The 25826-nt window shown below is 38.4% G+C and overlaps 1 protein-coding gene across 4 annotated transcripts in view; it reads left to right on the top strand.

Moving 5' to 3' along the window:
* Positions 1-25826, top strand: part of AMN1 (antagonist of mitotic exit network 1 homolog) — a 108474-nt gene that overhangs the window by 80265 nt on the left and 2383 nt on the right. For all 4 annotated transcript variants that reach the window (XM_082738657.1, XM_082738656.1, XM_082738654.1 and 1 more), the window contains 2 exons: positions 5908-5964; positions 12586-12697. In XM_082738657.1, the coding sequence (XP_082594783.1) occupies positions 5908-5964; positions 12586-12697 (169 nt within the window). The remainder of the gene's footprint in view (positions 1-5907; positions 5965-12585; positions 12698-25826) is intronic.

Raw genomic sequence — 25826 nt, 5'->3', positions numbered from 1 at the left:
ATCAGGGACTGTTCGACCATATTTTACTGGTTTCCCAGACTTGTTTTCAAGTAAGTTACCCTGGGGGGCAGGGTCAGTTTAAGTTTTACTGCATAACAACAAAATCACTGTTTAACCCAGATGAAATTGCTCTGGCTAAATAGGCCCTTACATTCCCCCTTTTTCTTTGGAGATTAGCTTGACTTTTCAACTAGTTCTATGTTCTCTTTTTAATGGCTGCCAGACTGTTTTTAATTACTCCAGTGTGATTTACCCAGAAACAGGATTCCTTTCCTAGGGCTACACAGAGCCCCCCCTTTTCTAGAAATAGTTATGTCAAGCCCTAATTGTCTATATTTCCCACCTATACTTTAACAATAAGAGCAACAATGAACTCAGTGAACTCATTGTTTTTGAGTCTTAGCTTTAGTCCACAGTCGGCAGGGTCCATTGGCAGTGGCACCCATCTCTGGGGGGGGGCATCCTCATCCTCGGCTCATTTTATGTGACCTGCATGAACCCAGGCCCCAATGCCTTCTACTTTTATTGCCGTGGGGGTGGTCAGGATGACAGTAAACAGTCCCTTCTAGCGAGGCTCCAAGTTTCCCACTTGGTGGTGGCATATAAAAACCAAGTCCCTGGGTTGATAAGGACGTGGATCCACCTCTGTCTCCATCTCAGTGTGGGCAGTTCAGATTCCTGCATGGGCTAGACAGACTGTAGTGCCTGCAGTGACTGGAGTACAGACTGATCAGTCATTTCTGCTAGGGCAACCTCTTATAGCCAAGGGAAGAGCGGTGGGGGGTGTGTCTTCCAAACATTATTTCAAATGGGGTCACCTTGTTTAAGTAGGGTGTACATCATGCCCTGAGGAAGGCGAAAGGAAGGAGATCCACCCATCCACCACCAGTCTCCAGAATTAGCTTTGTCAAGGTCTCTTAATTTAAGAGTCCTGTTCATTCTCTCTACTTGCCTGGAGCTCTGGGGTGGGTAGGCACAATGTAGTTTCCAATTAGTGCCCATGGCATTGGCAATGCCTGTGAGATTGAACTCACAAATGCAGGGCTGTTGTATGACTCCAATCACAAGAGGTAACCCAAACCTCTAGTAGCTTTTTGGCTACCACTCCTGACATCTCATATTTGGCAGAGAAAGCTTCTACCCAGCCTACTGTTCGAATAGATGTTGGCGGTCTTACCCTTGGCCATCTGCAGTGCCTTGGTGAGTACAATCAGCTCCGCTTTTTTTGCATGGAGGTTCTGTGTGGCAGGGCCACCATCCAGAGTTCCTGCTCAGGAGAAACCACCACAGCCCCTGCATACCTCTTTCCATTGACCATGTAGCTATTCCTGTCTATGAACAGAGTCATCTTTGCATCCAGGAGGGGAGTCTCTGAGATCTGGCCTTATTCCTGTGACCTGGGTTAGGACCTCCCCCAGTCATGTGGGTGGTCATCCAGCTCCTCTAGCAGCAACGTGGCTGGATTTAGTACTGCTGGGGGCCAGAAAGTCACTTTTGGTTCATTGAGGAGGAGGGCCTGATACCCTGTCACTCAGGCGTTTGTCATCCACCAGTCTGGTGGAGTCCGGAGAAGGCCATCCATAGTACGAGTGGGGTCAAGATGAGATTTTGACCTGAAGTCAATTTACTTTCATCCTTGACCAAGAGGGCCATAGCAGCAAGTATACGGAGGCAAGGGGGGAACCCAGCCACTACTGGATCTAGTTTCTTGCTAAGATAAGCTACTGGCCTTTGCCAAGGCCCCAGAGTCTGAGTCAAAACTCCTTTGGCCACCCCTGCCTTTTCATCCACATACAAGTGGAAGGGTTTGGTAACATCTGGGATGACCACTGCTGGGGCACTCGGTAAGGCTGTTTGTAACTCCCGAAATGCTCCTTCTGGCCCAGCTGTCCACTCTATCATAGTGAGTCCAACCTGAGTCACTTCATAGAGAGGTTGGGCAATTTCCATGAACTACGGTATCCATAGCCAGCAGTGGCCCATTGTCCCAAGAAACTCCCTCGGGGCGTGGTGGGGTGGGGGTATTGGGTCATCACCTGTTTCCTGGACTCAGACAGTGAATGCACTCCCTTGTGGAGATCAAAGCCAAAATAACTGGCGTGGCTCTGACAAAGCTGTGCTTTCATTGCTGACACCCGATAACTTTTTCATGCAGAGTCTGTAAGAGAGCTTTCGTGACTCATAGTCCTCAATGGCTATTTCTGCTATTCCCACTAACTCAGATTCTTCCCTTCAAATCTTTCAATTTTCTGAAGTTTCCTCCTTATATCTGGGGCTGACTGACTGGCAAAGACAAGATTGCCTAAACAAGCTATTGTGCAACCTCTCTGAAGTTTACCTTCAGAGTTGTCTAGCTTAGGTAAACAAATATTTAAAGACAGCCAAATCTAGAATTTAATAGCCCTAAAGTTGTTTTATTAAAACATAATTTTTCTCTCTAAAATAACCCTCATTTCCAAAGATAGCCAAATCAGGACTAATTTATTTGAAAAACAAGTCCAGTTTTAACTTGGCCTAATTATTTACATAAGCTCAGCAAGAACAGTGAGTGATCATATAGATCTTTTAGAATCTGCTTTGCTGGAACTTCAAAGTTCCAGCAAAGGAATCTCTAGGTTGAACTTTTAGTAGCCTCTCCAGGCCAGAAGGCAAGCCACATACTTGCCATCAAGCATGCCTGCAGTACCTGTCAGATTTGGGTGAATTTCTCTTCCTGAGGTCCCCAAAGTATCCTGAGGTTCCTGTACCTGCCAGGAAGTGACATTCTTTACTCAACTGGTGAGGCTGCTGGGAACTTTGTAAGCAAGGTATCAGGCTAACAGTTCCAAAGGGCTTTATGGCTCCAGGTTTTATAAAGTTGACCTTAGTTCCTTTAAGCTGTCTGGTCATATGTGAATCTTTTTAAAATATGACATTCCAGTCAAAGCCTTGGTAAAATAACCAGTGTTCCTAATGGTGTCCTGTTATAAGGAGAACAGATTCTTATTGAACTTATGCAAATGACTGATTGCCAAGGAAGAAAGAATACTTGCTGAGACCTTTTGAGTTTTAGATAGTTCAGATAGAGAGAAAAGTTGAATGCCTTGATTTGTTTATGAATGAATGCTTTTACATCTCTGTAAGTTACAGATAACTTAAGAAAAAGTTTCCCTAGTTTGGAAGAGCAAACATTACAGAACCAGTAATTGTTTAAAATAAGACAAAACATTAAGAGACACAACATTATAATCTTTCAGTTCATTTAGTCCCATGTTATTAATTCTGGTTTAGTCTGAATGCATCTCTTACTTCTGGAAATTCTTACCCATTTCAGTTACAGGATTTCAACATATCAAAGACCTGTATTTGTCCTGAAAGTCTCCCTTATGAATTCCTTTAAGGTAGAATTCATTTTACAAGAGAATTAAAACAATTACAAATGACAAGAATTCAGAATATATATGGTTAAATATCAAGTGATGATCCTTACCAAAACATTAAAACTGTAGGAAATGTATAGAATCTCTAGAGTAGTTACAGCATTTACCCAAATGTAACCCAAGGTTTATCATTGGTTTAGTAGTACTTCCTGAGTAAGTTAGCATATCAAGGAAAAGCCTTATGAGTAAAAGAGATCTCATTTACAATCCTGGGCAGGCAAAGAGAAAAGCATTTACATTTTCTTAGAAACATCTCAATCTCTAATGAAGACTAAATATTAACCAATTGTGAACTGTTACAACAATTCTTAGAAGGCAAATTTATGGATCAGTTAAGCACAAAACATGTTTACCAACAGATTTCAAAAGCAAAAACCTAGTTCTAGCAACCAGTGATCTAGCATTTTATCCCATTTGGTTAAGACCTAGATGTCCAACAAATTTAATTCCATTTGTCATCCAAGCAAAACTTTAAAGTTTCAGGTTACCAAAGACTTTGAAAGCTACTTTAACAATTACCCATTAAAACTTTGAGACAGACAATTGACCATCAGTTTTAGTCATCTCTTCGCTAACAGATTTCAACAAATAATATGAGCTTATTTGACCCTCAGTAAACTCTGATTGAAGTTTCACATTTACTGCTGTTAACTCAAAAGACATGTTCATCCTAATTAAAACAGCAAACTTAACTTTGTTCAAATACTGATTTACGTTCCACCTGGGCCCACTCCACTTCGAATGGAAGACACAGGTGCGAAGATCTGGAACGAGGGGTGTTAGGTCCAGGGGGTGCTCTCCTTGTTTCCTTACAGTGAAGAGAAAAGGAGCCATGGTGCAGGAAGCACCGAGGATGGTCTAGGGGCCAGTTATGCAGGCCGCACCCAAGTTGGTGCAGAAACAGAATGGGAGACAGAAGAACAAAGTGCCACCAGAAGGCTGAGAAAGGTTCCCAGTTTTAGAGCTCATCAGCTCCAACAGATGAGCAGATGCCATACCTTCCCGCCAGCAAGGAGGGAGGGGCTAGGCAGTCCATGTCGGGCCAGAGAAGGCAAGGAATTTCCCCAAAACAAAGGGAGTTTCAGCAGCTGCTTGGGAATATTTCTTACAGTCTCTGTCTCGAGTTAGACTAACCACAGTTGGCTCCAGTTATAGCCATTAACACAAGAAATGAGAAAGGGAGAAGACCCACATCTATTAGGAGGAATGGAGAGATGAAAGTCAGAGTCCCATTACTCTTTGCTTGCCCCATTTCTTCAAACACAACAAACAACACAACAGACAAAAAAAGACAAGACAAAGACAACCACAGACCCAGCGGCCCTTACCCAGAACTTGCCACTGGTGGGGATTTTCTCAGTCCCCTACAAACACTCGCTGGTGGGGATTTTCTTGGTCCCCTATTAACATAACAAGCAACACAACAGACAACAAAAAGACAAGACAGATACAACTTCAGGCCCAGCAGCCAGTGGGGATTTTCTTGGTCTCCTGCAAACACCTGCTGGTGGGGATTTTCTTGGTCCTCTGACCGCCTAGGGGGACTTGAACTGCCGGTGATCTACCAGAAGAGGGATGGGGCATCCCCACATCCACTCCAGCCCTGGGAAGCAATGCTGTGTCCACCTTCTCCCCAGTGGGCTATACCCTGGAGTCCTCAACCAGACAGACAGACTGGATCTCACAGAATAAAATCTTGAGATCTTACCTCCAGAGGCTTTTCCCAGAAATTCTGATGCTGGCTCAGTTCTTGTTGTTTGATCCCAGACGAGCCCCCATATGTTAGGGTCCTTGATCAAAGGAGCGAGACTGATATAAAGTAAAGGTCAAACAAAGATTTATTTTGCACTAAGCATCGAGAATCAAACCGACCAGCCTCACAGGCTAACTTTTATAGAGAAAAGGCCATGTGGTTGAGCCTGGCCACACACAGGTGGCCAGTGAGATTGCAACACACAGAGAAAGCTGCACAGTGGTGCTAGGTCACACACGGGTTGCCAATTGAATTAAAAGTCACCCCATAGTAGCTATTTGAACTAGCCTATCACCTTGATAAGAATTGGTGCCCAAAAGGCACCCAAAATGTAGGGCCCACACTCCTTGGTAGCTAGGGAGACAGTATGCATGCTCCACTGATTGGATGTCTCCACCTGGCCCGACTCATCCCTGCATTTAGGCTCTGTTATCTCCACCTGACCTGACCCACCCTTGTATTTGGGCTCTGTTATCAGGGACTGGTCGGCCATTTTTACTGGTTTCCCAGACTTGTTTTTAAGTAAGTTACCCTGGGGGGCTGGGAGAACAGGGTCAGTTTAAGTTTTACTGCATAACAACAAAATCACTGTTTAACCCAGATGAAATTGCTCTGGTTAAATAGGTCCTTACAATGGGAGGCAACAAGACTATATATAAATGATTAATAATATTTAGAAAATTTTACTTTCATCTTTCTCATTTATGTAGCATGTTGCTCATATTCTTTGCTTAGGTATCTGATGATGGTGTGATTGCGCTTGTTAACGGATCTTGTGCCAAGAAATTAGAGGTAATTTTAAGATATCTATAAATTTGATGCAAAACAAATTTTTATTTTATCCTCAGAAATTGCTTTTTGAATGAAGAGAGAAACCAGTGCCTTATTATCAATAGGTATTTCCATGACGTTTTTTGGGTTTGGTTTGGTTTGGTTTGGTTTTTGCCTCTAATTTTTATTTCCAGAGTGAGGAAAAACTGGTAAAGTTAGGAGGTAAAGCATGCTCTACATAAAAAACCATTTTATGTCCAGTGAAAGTTCCCATTTTCCAGAAGTTTTAGCTTCTAACACATTGAAGGATAGTCTTATTATAGTAATGATTATGAAAATTCATCACTGTAAAGTGATATTCTTTAGAATTTTCAATACCAGGACTATTTAGTGGTTTGCCATTCTATTTTCTTAATATACATGGAGGGATCCAGTAGATACCTCTCACGGTAAAAATTATTTTGAGCTAAAGATGTTTAAGAATCAACAGATGTAAAAATCAAGCTTTGTCTAAAATGCTCTCCCTCCATCTTCCTAAAACCAGAGCATTCCAAAAGATTCAGCTACCATCAAACCCCCTTCAAGGAAGACTACCCCATCCCAGGGAAGATCTCTCCTATCATTGGAGGAATCAGATGAGAGATGACATAAAAGAAAATTGTCAAAAGACTATCACACCTCCCATTTACTCTCGAAAGGCCCACTTTGTTTTCCATAAAAGTCTTCTGTTTTTCTCTAAGTGTCCTTTCTCCCCCTCCCTTTTCCTATTAAGCTGACCTATAAACCCTGTATTGTAGCCATTTCTTTGAGCTTTCTTTGTGAGCTCATGTGTGACCAAACTTGCCTATTCTCTTGCTTTTGCCATTTTAATTCATGGGCTCCCAAAGATAGAACCCAAGAGAATTTAAGAGGAAAAAGGTTTTCCTCCCCAACAGCCACATTGTATAGCTCTTTAAGAAGATCCTAAATTAGTGTTCAGGCCTTCCATTTGGTGACTGATGTGGCACCTAAGATCTGCTTCTAAATATATTAAGAAGCCTTTTACCCCAGGATTTTGGTTTCTTCCTTTCCCAGTTGTAGTGAGGTTTTAGTCTTATTCAATATAGATATGCTTTTTAATGATAACCCACATCAGGGGTGCCTGGGTGCTCAGTCGGTTAAGCAGTTAAGCATCTGCCTTCAGTTCAGGTCATGATCTCAGGATCCTGGGATCCAGCCCCATGTGGGCTCCCTGCTCAGTGGGGAGTCTGCTTCTCCCTCTCCCTCTGCCCCTCCCTCCTGCTCCTGTTCTCCCTCTCTCTCAAATAAATAAAATCTTTAAAAAAAAAAAAAGCCACTTCAAATTCTTTTGGGAAGTAAACAGGCTATAAATGAATTATAAATGTTAACAATAACTATCATAAAAGAATAGCAGTGCTATGTTTTTGCTAAAATATTTCTCCTTGAGTTATTGCCCAGAGACAATTTTTTATCCTTTTATATCTACATCCTGCATTTATTTATGTATGTCTATATAGCATATATATTTTACAAGTATTTTGATTAAGACATTACCATATTTTCTTATACTGAGTTCCACATACCAATTTGCATCCTTACTATAGGGGCAATAAACTGCCATAATGTTTACTGTTTGAAATACTAACATTGGTTAGGCACTAACTATATTCCAGCCTCCAAACTTACTATTGCTTTATATTCATTAGGTTATTTAATTCTTATAGTAACATTATCTTATAATCATCATTTTTAATAAAGTTCCCAAACAGTTAACATAGTTTATCTTTCCCTAATAAAACCAGCAGGAAATTAGTTGTCATGCAGTGATAGGAAACACACCAACATATTTACTTCAGCATTTTAAAATTAGGAGCACCAACCTAAACAGACTTAGAAAAAGATTCAGTTACCAGTAAGTGCTGGTGATTATAGTGCCATATCATTGTATTTTTATTTTTTCAATTTTCCAAATCTTATTTCTGTAAGTGCCAAAACATTTCAATGGAAATCTCTCTAAACTTTATTGACTTAATTTCTTCCTTAAACATAGTAAATAAATTTTAACCTTTGTCTCATAGCATCTAGTATTTTTGTGACCACAATTTCTGACTCAAATTGAAATACAAAATTTTTCATCGAAATACAAAATTTTTCATCTTTTTTACTGACTTTTCTGGACAATGTGTAGTCCTTTGTTTTATCACATGCTCTGTTTTAATCTCTTGCTTTTCATATGTTCTGTTCCTGAAAATTATATTACCAGTGTTGCTTAATTGCTTATAGCTTGAAAATAAATTCAATTAAAAGTCTAAGTACCTCAGGACACCCAGCTGGCTCAGTCAGTAGAACATGCAACTCTTGATCTTGGGGTTATGAGTTTCAGCCCCATGTTGGGGGCAAAGTTTACTTAATAATAATAATAAAAAAGTCTAAGGACCTCTCCTTAAGATTGATAAACACATGAACATGTTATAACATTTATTGAATGGTATGATTATTTCTGAAATTTCTGTTGATCTGAGTTCCCAGTGGACATAGACCATTTTGTTCATCATTTTATCCCCATGTTTTATTGCAGTTCCAGGCACATGGTAGTCCTTCAGTAAATGTTATCACATTAACTTTATATGATAGTCATTTTATAAATTTCTATAATCTTCATGGTTAGAACCTTATTTGCCTATAGAATTTCATTTGTTCAACAAAGATTTATTAAGTACCTGCTATATTCTAGGCATTGGTACATGAGAGAACAAAATCTGTTCATAGGATGTATCATTCTTTCCTTTTTGTGGTTGTTGGTAATTCAGATTATTTTCAGTTTTTAGCCATTAGAAATAATCATATGTTGGGGTTTATTTTTTTTTTCTTACATTGCAGTAATAAACTCCAAAAAACAGAACAAGTGGATAAATAGGTATGGCTACTTTAATGGTCCTAAATTCATATTGTAAAATTGGTTCCCGTGAAGGTTATGCTGTGAATTCACAATTTTGCCAAGACCCAGTTTGAGGCATTGCATCTTTTTTTATTCCTTAATATATTTTAAATGTTCAACACTATTCTTTCCATCTATTCTCAAATTGTATTTCTTTGTCTGTAGCCTTTGTCAATTTATATCATAGGACATGTTTGCCAATTTATAACAAGATGGTTTTTTCCTCAGTTTTTATGAGTTTTCAATATACTCAGGTTTCCTTTATTTGTGAGATAGATTGATTATACTATGTATAACCAACTTCATATCAACTTCTCAGGAGGAAAAATACTAATACCATAAAATATATATGTCAACTATTAGATAAATCTTACTTCCAGAATTCTTAAAATGTATTTTATTATGGTCCCATATACATAACACAGAACTTACCACTTTAACCAATTTTGTGTACAAGTAGTGGAATTAAGTACATTCACATTGTTGTGCAGCCATAGCCATAATCCTCTCCAGAACTTTTCCTCATCCTACGCTGAAACTCATTACCCATGAAAGAATATCTCTGCATTTTCCCTTCCCCTCAGCCTTTAGCTATTTGTGTTCTACTTTCTTTCCTTTTTTTTCCTGTTCTACTTTCTGTCTCTATGAATTTGCTTATTCTAGATAACTCATATAAATGGACCATACAATATTTGTCTTTTTCTGACTTAATGTCACTTAGCATAATGTTTTCAACGTTTATCTGTGTTGCTGCATGTGTCAGAATTTCATTCCTGGGGTGCCTGCGTGGCTCAGTTTGTTAAGTGTCTGCGTTTAGCTCAGGTCATGGTCTCAGGGTCCTGGGATAGAGTGCTGTGTCAGGCTCCCTGTTCAATGTGGAGTCTGCCTCTCCTCCTACCCCTCTCCCTGGCTTGAGTTCTCTCTTTCTCTCTCAAATAAGTAAATAAAATCTTTTTAAAAAATTCCATTCCTTTTATAGCTGTATAATATTTCATTGTGTATAATATGTTGTATTCATATATATATGCACATATGTATATATGTTTATATAAGTTTGTTTATATGTACATGCTTATGTGTCTGTATGTACATACATAAACATTTTGTTTATCCATTCATCTTTCAATATTTGTTTCTACCTTTTTACTATCATGAATACTCCTTCTATGAGCATAGGTATACAAAAGTCTGTTCCAGTTCCTGATTTCGGTTCTTTGGATATATACCTAGAAGTGAAATAGCTGGATTATATGGTAATGCTATGTTTAATTTTTTAAGGAACTGTTATCACAGTGGCTGTACCATTTTACATTGACACAGTGCAGAAGGATGCCAAATTAGACCATCAAATGAGGGAAGCATGAAAAAGAACAGAAAGTAATATAACACAAACCTGTGGACCAGCTGCTTAAATTTTAACATTTTCTGTACTTACTTCAGTTCCTCATTAAAAATTATGTTACATGTAAAGCTTCCCACACATTTATTCTCCCTTTCCTCCTTCAAAGTAACCATGTTCTAAAGACACCTGTGTATTTTCCCTTGTATGTTTGCATACTTTACCTATATATGGATAAACACATAGAGATAGGGATTCATAAAACAAGATGAAGTGTTGTCTTATGTCTTAAACTTTCACATAATAGTTTTATAATATATATGTTCTATTACAGTTTGCTTTTCATTCAAAATTATGTTTAATTTTTCAAGCTTTATTAAGATATAATTTGCATGCAATAAAGTTTACCCATTTTAAGTGTACAGTTTGATGAATTTTGGTAATTGTTACACAGCTTTTAACCACCACCACAATTAGGTATAAAACATTTCCATCACCCTATGATGTTTTCTCCCATCCCTTGCCTCCATCCCCAGGCAACCAGTGATTTACTTTGTCATTATAGCTTTTTTTTTTTTTTAAGATTTTATTTATTCATTTGACAGAGAGAGAGAGAGTACAAGCAGGGGAGCATCAAGCAGAGTGGGAGGGAGAAGCAGGCTCTCTGCTGAGTCAGGAGCCGCATGTGGGACTCAATCCCAGGACCCTGGGATCACAACCTGAGCTGAAGGCAGCCGCTTAACGAACAGAGCTACATAGGCCTCCCTGTCATTATAGTTTTAAAGTTTCTAGAATTCCATTCTAGAAATGGAGTCATGCAATGCGCAGTTTTTTTTGTTTTTACTTTTTTCTTTTAATTCTTTCACTTAGCACATTGTTTTTGAGATTCATTCATGTTGTTGCATGTGTTAGTATTTCATTCCTTTTATTTATTTGTTCATTTTGCTGAGTAATATTCCATAGTGTGGATATGACACAGTTTGTTCAGACATTCCCCATTTGATGGACAATTGGGTGGTTCTAATTTTGGACTGTTATGAATACTACTGCAAAAATTTGCATACAAGGGGTGCCTGGGTGGCTCAGTGGGTTAAAGTCTCTGCCTTCGGCTCAGGTCATGATCCCACATCCTGGGATTGAGCCCCGCATTGGGCTCTCTGCTCGGCAGGGAGCCTGTTTCCCCCTCTCTCTCTGCCTGCCTCTCTGCTGATTTGTGACCTCTTTCTCTGTCAAATAAATAAAATCTTTTTAAAAAAAAAATTGCATACAAGTCTTTGTGTAGACTTACATTTTTATTTTTCTTGGGTAAACACCTAGGGATGGGTGTTTACTGGGTAGCTCAGTCGTTAAGTGTCTACCTTCAGGTCATGATCCTAGGGTCCTGGGATTGAGTCCTCCATCAGGCTCTCAGCAGGAAGCCTGCTTCTCACTCTTCCACTCCCCCTGCTTATGTTTCCTCCTTACTGTATTTCTCTCTGTCAAGTAAATAAATAAAATCTTAAAAAAAAAAAAAACCACCTAGGAATGGGATTGCTGGGTCTATAGTAAGTACACATTTAGCTTTAAAAGATATGACTGTACTATTTGAGATTTATGTCTATTAATACAAGTAGATATTTTTCATTTTAACTGTTTCATCTGTTCCATTAATAAACTACCATTTGTTTACCATTGTCCACTTTATTACTATTATAAATAATATTAAAATGAGCACATTTATAAATTGTTTCCTTGGGTACATATGCAGGAGTTACTCTGTGTATAGTATACATTTTCAATTAGAACTGCTGGGTTCTGGGATATACTTATTTTTAGTTTTAATAGATTTTGCCATATTGCTTTATAAAATAGTTGGGGGCTTAAATTTTAAGTCATCTCTACTTTATAAATTATTGCATACTTTTCATTAGTCTTTTCTATAGAATGTTTCTTGCAAATAGACAACTTGGTTCTTTTTGTTCGTTTTTGTTTTTTAAAGATGTTTTTATTTATATATTTGAGAGAGAGAGAAAGAGATCATGAACACAGAGGGAGAGGAAGGGGAAGAAGCATACCTCCCCACTGAGCAGAGAGCCTAACAATGTGGGGCTTGATCCCAGGACCCTGAGCTGAAGGCAGATGCTTAACTGACTGACCCACCCAGGAACCCCAGTTTGTTGTTTTTTAAGTTTTATTTATTTGAGTAATCTCTACACCCAACATGGGGCTCAAACCCATGACCTCAAGATCAAGAGTCTCATGCTCCTCCAACTGAGCCAGCCAGGCACCCCCAGTTCTTTTTGTATCAAGTATTGCCCATGCTTTTTCATGCTGTCATCACAAATCTGTTTTTTCTTTTGACTATCCTTTCTTTATTTTTAAATAGGAGATTCATATGGGACACTGTGTGAATCTGACTGATGAGGCTGTAGAAGCTGTCCTCACTTGCTGTCCTCAGATACGTATATTACTCTTCCACGGATGCCCCCTAATAACAGGTTAGTATGATAGACTGGGTGGGTTCAAATCCTGGCTTCATCTTTTAGTAACTGTGTGATCTCAAGTAAGCTATTCAACCCATTCCATTTTTCAGTTTTATCTGGAAGATGGATATATTAGCAGTACCTACCTCATAAGCTTAGTCATGATAATTATCTGGCAGCACCTTATATGGTGGCTAGCCCATAGTGACAACTCAATAAATACTAGTCATGATGATGATGGTAATGGTCTTGATATTAAACATGATGTTTTACATAGACAAAAAAAAATCAGACTTATTCTATTACATCTATCAAATATGCTAAATGACCTGTTGGCTCTAATCTCATCAAACTATAGCCATTAATACTCAGATCAATTTGGACTCTTTGGCTAAGTGATACATACTTCACTGAAGGAGAACAAAGTAGTCACAGCCCATTCGACCTGCATAAGAGACATGATACTGGAAATAAAAAGTGCAGCATAGGGCATATAGCCAATGATGTTGTAACAGGTGGTAGCTGCATTTGTGGTGAGCATAGCATAACATATTGAGAACAATTTGGATTCTTAAGCTAATATGATACTTCACTGAAGGAGAACAAAGTAGTCACAGCCCATTTGTTCTGTGTAAGAGCCATGATACTAGAAATAAAAGGTACTGCATAGGGAATATAACCAGTGATATTGTTGTATGGTGATAGATGGTAGCTACATCTGTGGTGAGGATAGCATAACATAGATGTTGAATCACTATATTGTACACCTGAAACTAATATTATATTGCATATCAACTAAGAAAATTTTTTTTTTATATTTTTATTTATTTGTCAGAGAGAGAGAGAGAAAGAGTGTGAGCACAGGCAGACAGAGTCGCAGGCAGAGACAGAAGGAGAAGCAGGCTCCCTGCCGAGCAAGGAGCCGATGTGGGAATCGATCCCAGGACACCAGGATCATGACCTGAGCAGAAGGCAGCCACTTAACCAACTGAGCCACCCAGGCATCCCAGAAAAAAAAAAATTTTTTTTTAAGAAAAAAAGACATCTGGGTGGCTCAGTTCGTTAAGTATCCAACTCTTAATCTCAGCTTAAGTCTTGATCTCAGGGTTGTGAGTTCAAGCCATGTGTTGGACTCCATGCTGGGTGTGGAGCCTACTTAAAAAAGAAAGGAAGGAAGGAGAAATAAAAAGAGGAGAGGGAGGGAGGGAGGAAAGGAGGGAGAACGGAAGGAAGGAAGAAAGAACAAAAAGAAGGACCACTAAAGATAGTAAAAGAAAAGATTTTACCTTTAAAAATATTTTATTACTTATAAGAGCCAATTTATAGGCTTTTATAAGAACATGAATTTTAAAATTGTAAAAATATCATTTTTGTGTCATAATTTATATAAAATAATGAATAAAATACTATATTATTGTGGGGAAAAAAGAGCCATGATACTATATACAACTGTGTCCTGAAACCACATTTTTGCATTATGCCTACAGTGGCCACATACCACAGTATAACCTGTACCTCACTTGTAAGTCAGCACTGATGCCCAGTCCTTCCAGCTCATTTCTCTGATTACAGTCTAAACAGTTACTCCTCTAGGCTGAGTTATGATCCTAGAAGTCCTTTTAACAACCTCTGTTCTTTCTTATGTTTGGACTGTCAGTGTAAACCAAGTACATTGGTATCAGTGACATCTATTATGAAGACTAAATCTTTTGAGCCAAGACATTTCTCAAAAAACTAAAGCCATAAAGGACATTAGAAACTGTTAACAGTGCTTACCTCCAAGGAAAGTTTTTGTTTCAGGGACAAGAGTAGGAAAAACCCTGTACTATATACCCTTTGTATCTTTTGAATTTTCTATCATTGGATGGTTTTATCTATTTAAATTAGTAATAATAATTTAAAGAAAATCACTTAGAACAAGAAAGAGTCATGGGACTGAGTGCAGGGGATTGGTACTTGCATACATTATCCTGGGATTTGTGAGAAGGCCAACAGAGGTTCCCTGGTCATCAAACAAGGCAGAAAATTGTATTCTAACCAGTAGGCTCTTATTTTAAGTTAGAGGAGACCACAGTATATAGAATGTAATAAGAGCAATCTTTGATAATCTTTCCAGAATACCAATCAAGATGTGTAAATCTATCCACTGAGCTATGTGTGCATTTGATCAATATATTGAACAAGCAAGGGGTACTTGTAAAGTGATTCTATTTTCTTCACACTACGTTATTACAAATCTGCTCTAAAGAGGTTAATTTTTCCCTACTGCCAGATAAAATCTCAGGTGCCACTGACTTATCTTTCTCGGGTAATTAAAATGTCTTGCCATTCCATGTCACTGAAACCTCTCATTTTAATAATTAAAATGTCTTAGGTCCATGCAGTACTCCAAACTAGCTCAAGTTAGAGCTTTTGCTCCCTCCAGTCAGCTCAGATTTGGCTGCAGTGGGTAAGGGGACGTTTTTGGTTTCTGTATTTTACCATTCCTCACTTCTCTTCTTCCTTCCCCATCTTTCCCATATGGTTTCTGATCCCACAAATGTTAGTACAGGTTGGGACTGGGATAAGTAGGAACAGAGGTACTGGAAGGGAAAGTCTTGACCAATCCTACTGTGATCAGGTGTCAGCACTCCAGGCCTTATGGGTGAGCTGATCTGTCCTCTCTCAGCAGTGGGGCACTTTTGGGGTTCTTCAGGGTCTACTTCCTACCAGCCCCTCATCATTGCATATACCTCCTATTTGCAGTTCTCTTGATTCAAGCCCGTGTGTCTCTTCTAGTTAGTAGCTATTATTTTCTTCTTCTGTCCCCAGGCATGCAACAATATACCTTCAGTCTCTTTCTTCTCAGGTTTCCTAACTTAGCTGGGTTGCTTTCTTGAGCAAAATGTAAGGCAACCCCTTGGCAGCCCTCATATGACCACAAGAAACACATACTTTAGGCAATGACAGTGCAGATATGTCCCAACCTCAGTCTTCTCTTTAGCTTCAGAGACTCTTGCCATAGCCTTTTGCCCTTTAGTTTTCTCAGATGTGGGTCTGATATTAGCATCCTGTGTCCCCCAAGCTCTAAGAGACATATCAGACTCTCCAACCAATCTCCTTAGAGTTTCCTTTCACTAGGCTTGAATGGAAAAGCAAGCACCTCCAATCCTTTTTCCAGAACTCTCTTCAAAGAAATCCTTTCTTCAACTTCCAACTCTCTGTCCCTTCTCACTGTTACACTTTTGTATCTTTGAATGGATGAAGTGCCATGGATTCCAAAATCCATCCAATATTTCAGCCAAGCATTTGCAAGTCATATACAGGTGATCTTGAATCTCACTGGAATAAGAGAGTAGCTGGTACCTCTAGTCCTGGAACCTTAGCTGAAATAGTCCTATTTTAATGTTCTGTTATATTTGTCTCAGGACAACTTGGGTGGCAACATATTATAAAATCAACCTTTGCTAATTTTACCTTCATTATCTTTCTGGTTACCCAGTGGACACTCTTCTTTGATATTATCGTCCAAACTCAGTAAGTGGTCATTTCTTAAAGGTTAGTTGCAGTGTGGAAGGTGAAAATATATCAATAAAATTTTTATAAACTCACATTACAGTCCACTGCTTTGTCTTGTATTTTGATCAGGTCTTTTACCCATACGTGATTTTGCAATGTCATGCATTGGTAGTTTGGAAAATATTGGTTCTCTTAGTAATATGGATCTTTCAATGTTGACACATTTCATTATAGAAAAACAATCACATTTGTTAATACGACCATTGGATAGTTGTCAAGTTCATAATGGCAGCTATAAATTTTCCAAAATCCATTTGAAAGCTAAAATTTTATCATTGGCAACAAACAAAGAAAACATTTGTTTTCTTTGAAGTGATAGCCTGAGGTGCCTTGGGTGTCTCAGTTAAGCAGCTGCCTTCTGCTTGGGTTATGAGCCAATGGTCCTGGGATTGAGCCCCACATTGGGCGCCCTGCTCAGTGAAGAGGCTGCTTCTCCCTCTCCCTCTGCCTGCCACTCTGCCTACTTGTGCTCTCTATCTCTCTGTCAAATAAATAAATAAAATCTTTAAAAGAATTATTTGAAGTAACAGGCTCATATTGCTCTTTTTCAGGAATAATCTGTGTTGGCTAGGAAGTGCGTGGGGAGACAGGGTAACCGGGTGACAGACATTAAGGAGGGCACTTGATGTAATGTGCAGTGGTTGTTACATGAAACTGATGAATCACTAAATTCTACCTCTGAAACTAATAATACAGTCTATGTTGATTAATTTAGTAAAAAAAAAAGAAATAGTCTGATAAGTACCCAAGTCTGAACAACCTTTGGTTGTCAGCTGTCCTTTCAAGTAAAAATGATGTTCCATGAATAAAGTGACTATCCTAGCTCACAACCCTAAAAGGGTTTCAGACTGTAGGATCTATAGACCACACTTTGAGAACCATTGCTTTATAGTAAAGAACAATTACCAGTTAACTTTAGCAGTTAGAGCAGGAACACACTATCCCTTTTGGATCAATTCTTATATTATCATGTGGCTTTACTAGAAGTGAAAGTACACCTTAAGATGACAGGAGTTCAAAATACTTGGAAAGAATAACAGTAGTTTTGATCTAGAAGATTATCTAGGCCAGCAATTAACAACTGTTACTGCTATGTAAATGAATCAAAGATGGCTTGTATGTAGTTTGTTTCTTTTTTCTTTCTTTCTTTCTTCCTTCCTTTTTTAAGATTTTATTTGAGAGAGAGGGAGAGAGCATAAGCAGGGGAGGCAATAGAGGGAGATACAAGGGGCTCCAACCCAGGACCCCAGGATCATGACCTGAACTGAAGGCAGACATCTAACCGACTGAGCCACCCAGGCACCCCTATGTAGTTTATTTCTTGATAGCATGTTGGGACTATTAGTTCAAAAAGTCCACCAACATCTAAATCTTAATTCAGTCAGTGACTTTCTTTTTTTTTTTTTTTAAGATTTTATTTATTTGTTTGACAGAGAGACAGCTCACAAGTAGGCAGAGAGGCAGGCAGAGAGAGGGAGGGGAAGCAGGCTCCCTGCTGAGCAGAGAGCCCGATGTGGGGCTCAATCCTAGGATGCTGGGATCATGACCGGAGCTGAAGGCAGAGGCTTTAACCCACTGAGCAACCCATGTGCCCCAGTCAGTGATTTTCAATACAGCCTAAAGAAGCAGAGTTTTAGCTATCTACAGCTGCCTGTTTTGCATACCCTGAAAAACTGCACTCAAGCCACTCTTGCCCTTTGGAGCTCTCTGACCTAGAGACTCCTTTATCTTGATGCTAAGCAGCAACATCATGGCACACAAACTTCCTCTCCAATCCTCTGGGAATTCCTTTACCCTCCTTTCCTTCTTAGTAGTGTCCCTCCCCAACCCCACTCCCCACCCCCCCACCCCCAGCCCAAACACACATTGTTGTCTTTGGAAGCTACCATGTTGTGAGGGACTTTTGAAAGCAAATCTGTCAAAGTGCTGCCCAAATAAAGCTTCTTGTGTCCTACTGCCACCTTGTGGTCGTATCTTTTTCCTTCCTCTGCCTGAAATCCCTTAACTATAGTGACATCATGTGATGTTCTAGAAAATATCAGAGGTATTGTGTTGGAGTTTAGGGCAGGCCACGCCCAAAATATGCCATGGAGTATTTTTATTATTTTGAATTAATGTTAATTAAGAAACAGCCAATGCAAGTACACTCTGACCTTCTTTGGTCTCCCAAAAGTAGGAAACAAATCTCCCATGTGACTGGTACCCTCCCTGCACCAGGAGCTAGAAAGACATCCTTATCATCAGAGATGGGGAATTCAGGGCCTAAGAAGTTTATATAAACAAGCCTTAGTACTTTTACTAATTTACTACCACAGCCTCAATTCTGTTTAGAATTCCTTATTAATTAAAGCTCTCAAACATAAGTTTTCTTTGTCCTGTCAGGTCATCAAAATTTTATTTCTCTGTCTAAAAAGTATAAATCTGTCTGTCTCAGTCACTTCTTAGGTCCCATATCTATAAGACCTCCATACATGCAAATTAAATTTGATATTTTCCTGTTAGTCTATCTCCTGTTTAATTCAATGAGTAGCCAGAAGAATCTTAAAGGATAGAGGGAAATTTTTCTTCTCCAACAATAGCATAGAACTAAAAGTGGCTTTAAAAAAAAAAAAAAAAAGAAAGATTTTATTTATTTGTTTATTTTAGAGAGAGAGTATTCAAGAGCTGGGGGGGGGGGGGCAAGGGAGAGGGAGATGGAGAGAATCTCAAGCTGATTCCACACTGAGCTTGGAGCTCAATACAGGGCTCAATTTTCTGACCCTGAGATCAAGACATGAGGTGAAACCAAGAGCCTGAGGCTTAACCAACTGAGCCACCCAGACACCCCAGGACTAAAAAGGTTTGTGTAACCAAAAAGTTAGAGAAATGCAGCATACTGCTATAATGAATGTTAATTTATCAAAGGGTCTGAGAAATATTATAGCTAAGAAACTTTTCTAAGCATTTCCCCCAAATTTTTTAGCACAGAACATTTTATGGACCTCAACTTGCCCTTGTGTATAATTGTGAGTCATAAAATTGAGAGATCTGATAACAATCCAAAAGAGTTCATATATGATTACTTTATTAATAAAGGTTCATAAAGAGAAGAAGCTGAAGTTTTTCAACTACCCAGATCATTTCTACTCTTCCTCCTTTCCTGGAAGAAGTATACAACTACCATTGTATGCTTTTGCTACCATCATTAAATGAAAATAAAATGGGGTTATATATTCACCTTATATTTAATTTTTATTTATTTCTTCTCCAAAGAAATAAATGGTTTCATTTAGCAGGTTGGCCCAGTAAATGAAAGTTTTTTCTTCTTTTGATAACTTATGTAACATTTTTCCTCCTGCTTATATATTTATGTGGTTGCTTATATATGACTATATAAGACAATATGATTTACTTTCCATAAAAATATATGTACATAAGTATGTTCAGTTATAATGTAATACAAAAATATGTGTACATTAAGTATGTTCAATTATAATAATATAAAAATTTTGGTACATAGGTATGTTCAATTTTAATCATCCTCAAAGCAATCTGACCCCCAAATTGACAGTCTTACCATAGTTTCCCCTCAAGGTCCCTAAATTAATAGGTTTATCTTCTCTATTATAATCCTAAGTATTTTTTTAATTTCATGACCTTAAAGTTGGACTATAAACAGAACTCCACATTATAAATCATGTCGTAAAACTATTTGAAACACTTGATTTTATTTCTGCAGAAAAGAAAATAAAAACTAAACTGCTATTTAAGATATTGTAAAGTCTAATTTCTTAGAAAGAAAACTGCAGGTCCAAGATAGAGTCACCTGCCGCAGTGCAGCAAACTTAGACTTAACTGAAGTTTCAGTTTCTCCAAGGAGTGAAATTTTAAGACAATTAATGTAAAATTTCCTGGTAAACACCAATGAGGTCATCTGTTGCATGAGCCCTCCTCATCCCCCTCAAAGAAAGGTAAGGTAATCCACCTGATAGAACCCTTTGCCTTTCCCTCTATGAGAAGGTGACCTTAACTGAACCAATCCCTACTATTTTTTTTTTCTAATAACTTTTTTCCCTACTCTCCTTCCTATAAAAATCTTCCATTCTGTACAACTCCTTAGAGCTTCCCTCTGCTTGCTAGATGGAGTGCTGCCTGATTCATGAATCAATTAATAAAGCCTATAATTTACTTGGCTGAATTTTGTTCTTTGATGTAATATACTTTTTCTAGATGTTATAGAAGCAGGAAAATAATTTTACAACTTGTTAAATTCTTTTAAATTCAGTTATGTCTGCAATGATTATCACTAAGTTCAGTTCACACACCTTTACTAATCTCCTACAACAGACATGCATTTCAGTTTCTCATAATTATCTATACAAGTTTCACAGTATTTATGGGCACAGAGGTTTAGATTTTAGATGGACAATAAAGCAGTTAGACAGCACTAGATTTAATTTACATTTTACACTGAAAGGCAGGAAAAACTAATAAGAAATCTGCCCCTTTTGATTGAATGGATCCAAATTTCAGTTATATGTGAGGATTTGTTTCAGCCTGATTACTATACAAGGAGGTTCTTTACTAGACCCCTAGATCGTAAATATGTCAAGATTTTCCACTTAGAGCCCAAAACAAATGTATTTTAAGACCCAAGTAGTTTGTGTCAGAGTTTCCTTTAATTAAAGTCTATTCCTTGCTTAAAGGACAACTCTTCTTATTATTTTGTATTTTACTTTTTCTAACTCCTATATCATTTGTTTCCTCATCATGATTTATTCATTCATTACTGACTCTGTGCCACATAACTTCTTTATTCTAGACACTGTAATGAAGCATTGGAACTTTGACCATTGTTTGTAAGAATCTGCCAGACTTAGTTTTTTCACTGTGTATTCTACAAAAACATCTAAATTACATTTTCCTTGATCATTTGAAAAAGTTAGTTAATTTCTATTTCCCACAATTTCTTCTTTTTCTTGGTGCTCTAAAAGTCCTTAAAGTGGTCTCTATATTAATCATAGATATTGAGAGACAGTAAAATCTTCCTTAGACTTCATCTACACAACACCCTTGTTTTAAGGATAAGGGAAGAGAGAATGACCTTAAGTGGAAATACTTGGTACTAGAACTCGAAGTAAAAACTTAAGTCACCCGATCCACAATCTCTGATGCTTTCCCCAGCGAAGCAATTTCCTGTGCCTTGGTGTCAAGTGGCTTAACTATTACTAGAAAAGGGGGGGGGGCATGTGGGTGGCTCAGTGGGTTAAGGCTTTGCCTTCGGGTTAGGTCATGATCTCAGGGTCCTGGGATGGAGCCCTGCATCTCAATGGGCACTTTGCTCAGCAGGGAGCCTGCTTCCCACACTCCCGCCTGCCTCTCTGCCTACTTGTGATCTCTTTCTGTCAAAATAAAGGAAGAAAATCTTAAAAAAAAAAAAAAAGAGGGAAATAGAAAAGTGACACCAAGAAACAGAAGTGTGATTTGTACGGATGACTTTTTGAGTCTTTTTCAATCTTAAGAGTCTGTGTTCAGACGGGTGGTAGAATATGCCACCCCAATATGCTTCTTCAGGGTAAGGATTTTTTTGAGCTGATTATTTTTGAGAAACAGCAGACTCTAGGAAAGCTCTGAATAAGGAGCAGAAGTTGTTAGGGTACAGAGTCGACTACCCCTCAATTAGACAGAGAACACTCTCGATAATGCAAGTCACACAGCGAGGTTTATTTCCAGCTAGCTGGGGTCCAATTATCTGCCCGGCGCAGCGGGTTTCAACAAGGACCCCGAGCACTCAAAGTCAAGGGTTTATATAGCATTTTTAAGGTACCTTTTCATAGCTACATACATCTCTTGCGCCCCACTTTGACAGTTTAACTTTGTTTAACCTTTTGCCACCCTGGCGTCACCCTGGCGGTTAAGTGAGATTTAGGTTTAGAAAAAATTTAACTTTATTTACATTTCCTTCTGCCTCACTCTCCTTCAGTTTTATGGTGGGGAGGGTGACCTTAGGCCTTGAGGTACTGAGCCACTTGTCTCTGGAAATTGGGCCATTGAAGAGATAGCCCTTTTTGTTGTAAATCACCAGGACATTTGCAAACCAAGGGAGACTCCTGTCTTGCAGGATTGTGGTCTCTGCAAGTTATCTATTTGTTTTTCTTTAACATCTCGTCCCTGTGGTGCCATCGCCTAACTGCCCTGGTGGTATATGATTAAGTTTTTTCTTAGGTTTTAGCTACTTTCTCTTATCTCAGATTACGTGCGCCCTGTGGGCTGGTTAGAGACGTTCAGTGAAATGGCTTCCCGGCCTTCAGGATGGTCATTCTTATGCTAACCCACTCTTACAGTGCAAGGTGCCGGCTTTTGCTTTGCCAAGATGGCTGTACTTTTGTCAGGACTAGACTCTGGTGGGTACAGCCTTGTTTTTCTTGGCCTCCACACCTGAAGCTGGTTTCCAGGACTTGTTTTTAAGTCCCCTGAGGGAAGGGGAGCAGGGACAGTTTAAGGGTTAAACAACAAAGTTATTGTTTAACCTCAATGGAAGCCTCTGGCGAAAATAAAAATATAAAATAGGTCATTACAAAGTTACCCTTTTATAAGAGAAATTTGCATTTTTAAAGAAAAATCCCCATCTTTTAAGGTGAAAATATATCAATAAAATTTTTATACACTCACATTACAGTCCACTGCTTTGTCTTGTATTTTGATCAGGTCTCTCTCTCTATGCTAGGAAAAAAAGGGCAACTTTAAATCACAAGAGAATCTTAACAACAGAGACACCGACATAAATCTGTATAAAAAACCATACCTTTACTTTTTACTGTGCTTTTTCTAATAACCTCCCACAATTTGATCCCTTTCCAACCCCTCCCCCCAACATCTTTCTTTTGTCTTTAGCTGAAGTTGGTATTTAAGGTGGTGGCTACGGCCATCTCAGGGAGTTTTCTCATTTTCCCTGGCGTATCTCTCATGCATGCATGAAGTATACATATTGATAAACTGTTTTTCTCTGGTTAATCTCTCTTTTATTATAGGGCGGTCTCAGCCGAGAACTCAGAAGGATAGAAGGAAAATTATTTTTTCTTCCCTACAGTTTCTACAGTGTTCTGGCAAGGGATCACTAAATACTTGGAGAACCCACAGTTTCTCTTTATAGCATAATAAACTCACAGGCATTGGTTATTCCTACTATTCAAAGCATAATCCTAAATACTCTGTTTTCTCCAGAAAAAGGTGGCTGAGCAGACTTTGAGTAATGTAATACTGCCATCTAGCATCAAAATTTCAAAATTACCTAAAAATATACTGTATGGTTTACTGGAGGGAAAAATGTCATCCTATTTATGTATAATAATAAATTTCTATAGAAGGATGACACAAATGCGGTCAGAAAACAGATATTTATATATGTTTGATAGCATGTTCATAATCAGTAAAAATGCCAAAATAATTTAAAAACACCAACCACTAAACAAAATGAAATCGGGAAGTATAAGTTTCCAATTTAATCTTTCTTTTTAAAATTGTATTTGTTGCTCTGGGTCTCTTGAATTCCCATATACATATTAGGATCATCTTGTCAATTTCTAAAAAAAAAAAGAGAGAGAGAAACAACTGGGACTCTGGGAGAGATTGCATTGAATCTGCAATCAATTTAGAGTATTGTCATGTTAGTACTATATTCTAATTATGAACACAGACAGATGTCTTTCCACTTATTTAGATCTTGGATTTCTTTCCACATTGTTTTGTAGTTTTCAGACTAAGTTTTTCACTTTTGTTAAATTTATCGCTAAGTATTTTATTATTTTTTATGGTAATATAAATGAAATTCTTTTCTTAATTTAACTTTTGGATTGTTCATTGCTAGTGTATACAAATATATTTGATTTTTGTGTATTGATCCTGTACTGTGCAACCTTGCTGAACTCATTTATTAGTTTTAATTTTTTAGTGGATCCCTTAAGACGTTCTGTAATGATAAAGGACATTCTATATGAATTACATAATGTACAAATAAAAATAGGTTTACTTCTTTCCTTCCGACATGAATACCTTTTATTTTTTTTTCCTTCCTAAATTTCCTTAGCTGAAACCTTCAACGCAATGCTGAATAGAAGGTGGGGAAGAATAGGGACACCTGGGTGGCTCAGCCAGTTAAGTAGCTGCCTTCAGCTCAGGTCATGATCCCAGGGTCCTGGGGTTTGGCTCCCTGCTCAATGGGAAATCTGCTTCTTTATCTCCCTCTGCCCCTACCCACCCTGCTTGTGTGTGTGTGTATGCATGTTCTCTAATAAATAAATAATATTGAAGAAGAAGAAGAAGGAGGAGGAAGAGGAGGGAGGAGGAAAAGAAGAAGAAAGAGCACACATCCTTGCCTGTTTCTCATCTTAGGAGGAAAACATTAGTCTTTCATCATTAAATACGAAATTTAGTTCTTTCATATAAGGTTGAAGAAGTTCCCTTCTATTCCTAGTTTGTTGAATGTTTTTACACGAGTATTGTCAAATGCTTTTTCTGTGTTGATTGAGATGATCATGCATTTTTTATCCTTTATTCTACTGATATATGTCATAGGCAGAATAGCACCCCTAACCAAAGATGTCCACATTTTAATGCCCATTAATTAAATGTGGAATGCCCTCATTCCACAAAGCTGCAAATGGAACTAAAGTTGCTGATCAGTGGACTTTAAAATAGGGAGATTATCCTGATTATCCAGGTGGGCCCAGGGTAATCATAAGGGTCTTTATAAGGGAAGGAGGCAGGGGGAAGGAGAATCATCGAGTTGGCAGCATGAGAAGGACTCTGTCCACTGTTACTCATTTTGAATATGGAGGCATGCAAGGAATGTGGTGGCCCCTAGAAGCTGGAAAAGTCAAGGAGGTGAATTCTCTCCCTTGAGCCTCCAAAAAGAAGTGCTGATCCGGATTAGCCCAATGAGGTCTAATTTGGAATTCTGACCTCCAAACTATACAATAATGAATTTGTGTTGCTTTAAGTCACAGATTGTAGTAATTTATTACAGTAGCAATAGGAAACTAATAAAGTGTATTACATTGACTGATTTTTCAGATGTTAAACCAAACTTTCATTCCTGGGATAAATCCCAGTTGATCATGGCACACAAGTTTGATTGCTAGATTTGATTTGCTAGTGTATTGTTGAGGATTTTTGAGTATATATTCATTAGAGATGTTGGTCTAGTTTTGTATATGTGTGATGTCTTAATTTGGCTTTAGCATCAGGGTAATACTGGTCTCACAGAATGAGTTGGGAAGTACTCTCCGTATTAGTAAAGTCACTCCAGCTTTGTTATAGTTACTGTTTTCATGATATAACTTTGTCCATGCTTTTACTTTCATGATATAACTTTTTTTTTTAAAAGATTTTATTTATTTATTTGACAGAGAGAAATCACAAGTAGATGAAGAGGCAGGCAGAGAGAGAGGAAGGGAAGCAGGCTCCCTGCTGAGCAGAGAGCCCGATGCGGGACTCGATCCCAGGACCCTGAGATCATGACCTGAGCCGAAGGCAGCGGCTTAACCCACTGAGCCACCCAGGCGCCCCACTTTCATGATATAACTTTGTCCATGCTTTTACCTGTCTT

The sequence above is a fragment of the Mustela nivalis genome, assembly GCF_964662115.1.
Source record: "Mustela nivalis genome assembly, chromosome: 7".
In the NCBI taxonomy this organism is placed as follows: Eukaryota; Metazoa; Chordata; class Mammalia; order Carnivora; family Mustelidae; genus Mustela; species Mustela nivalis.
The sequence above is the reverse complement of the archived record's forward strand: the minus strand, read 5'-3'. Positions and strand labels throughout refer to the sequence as shown.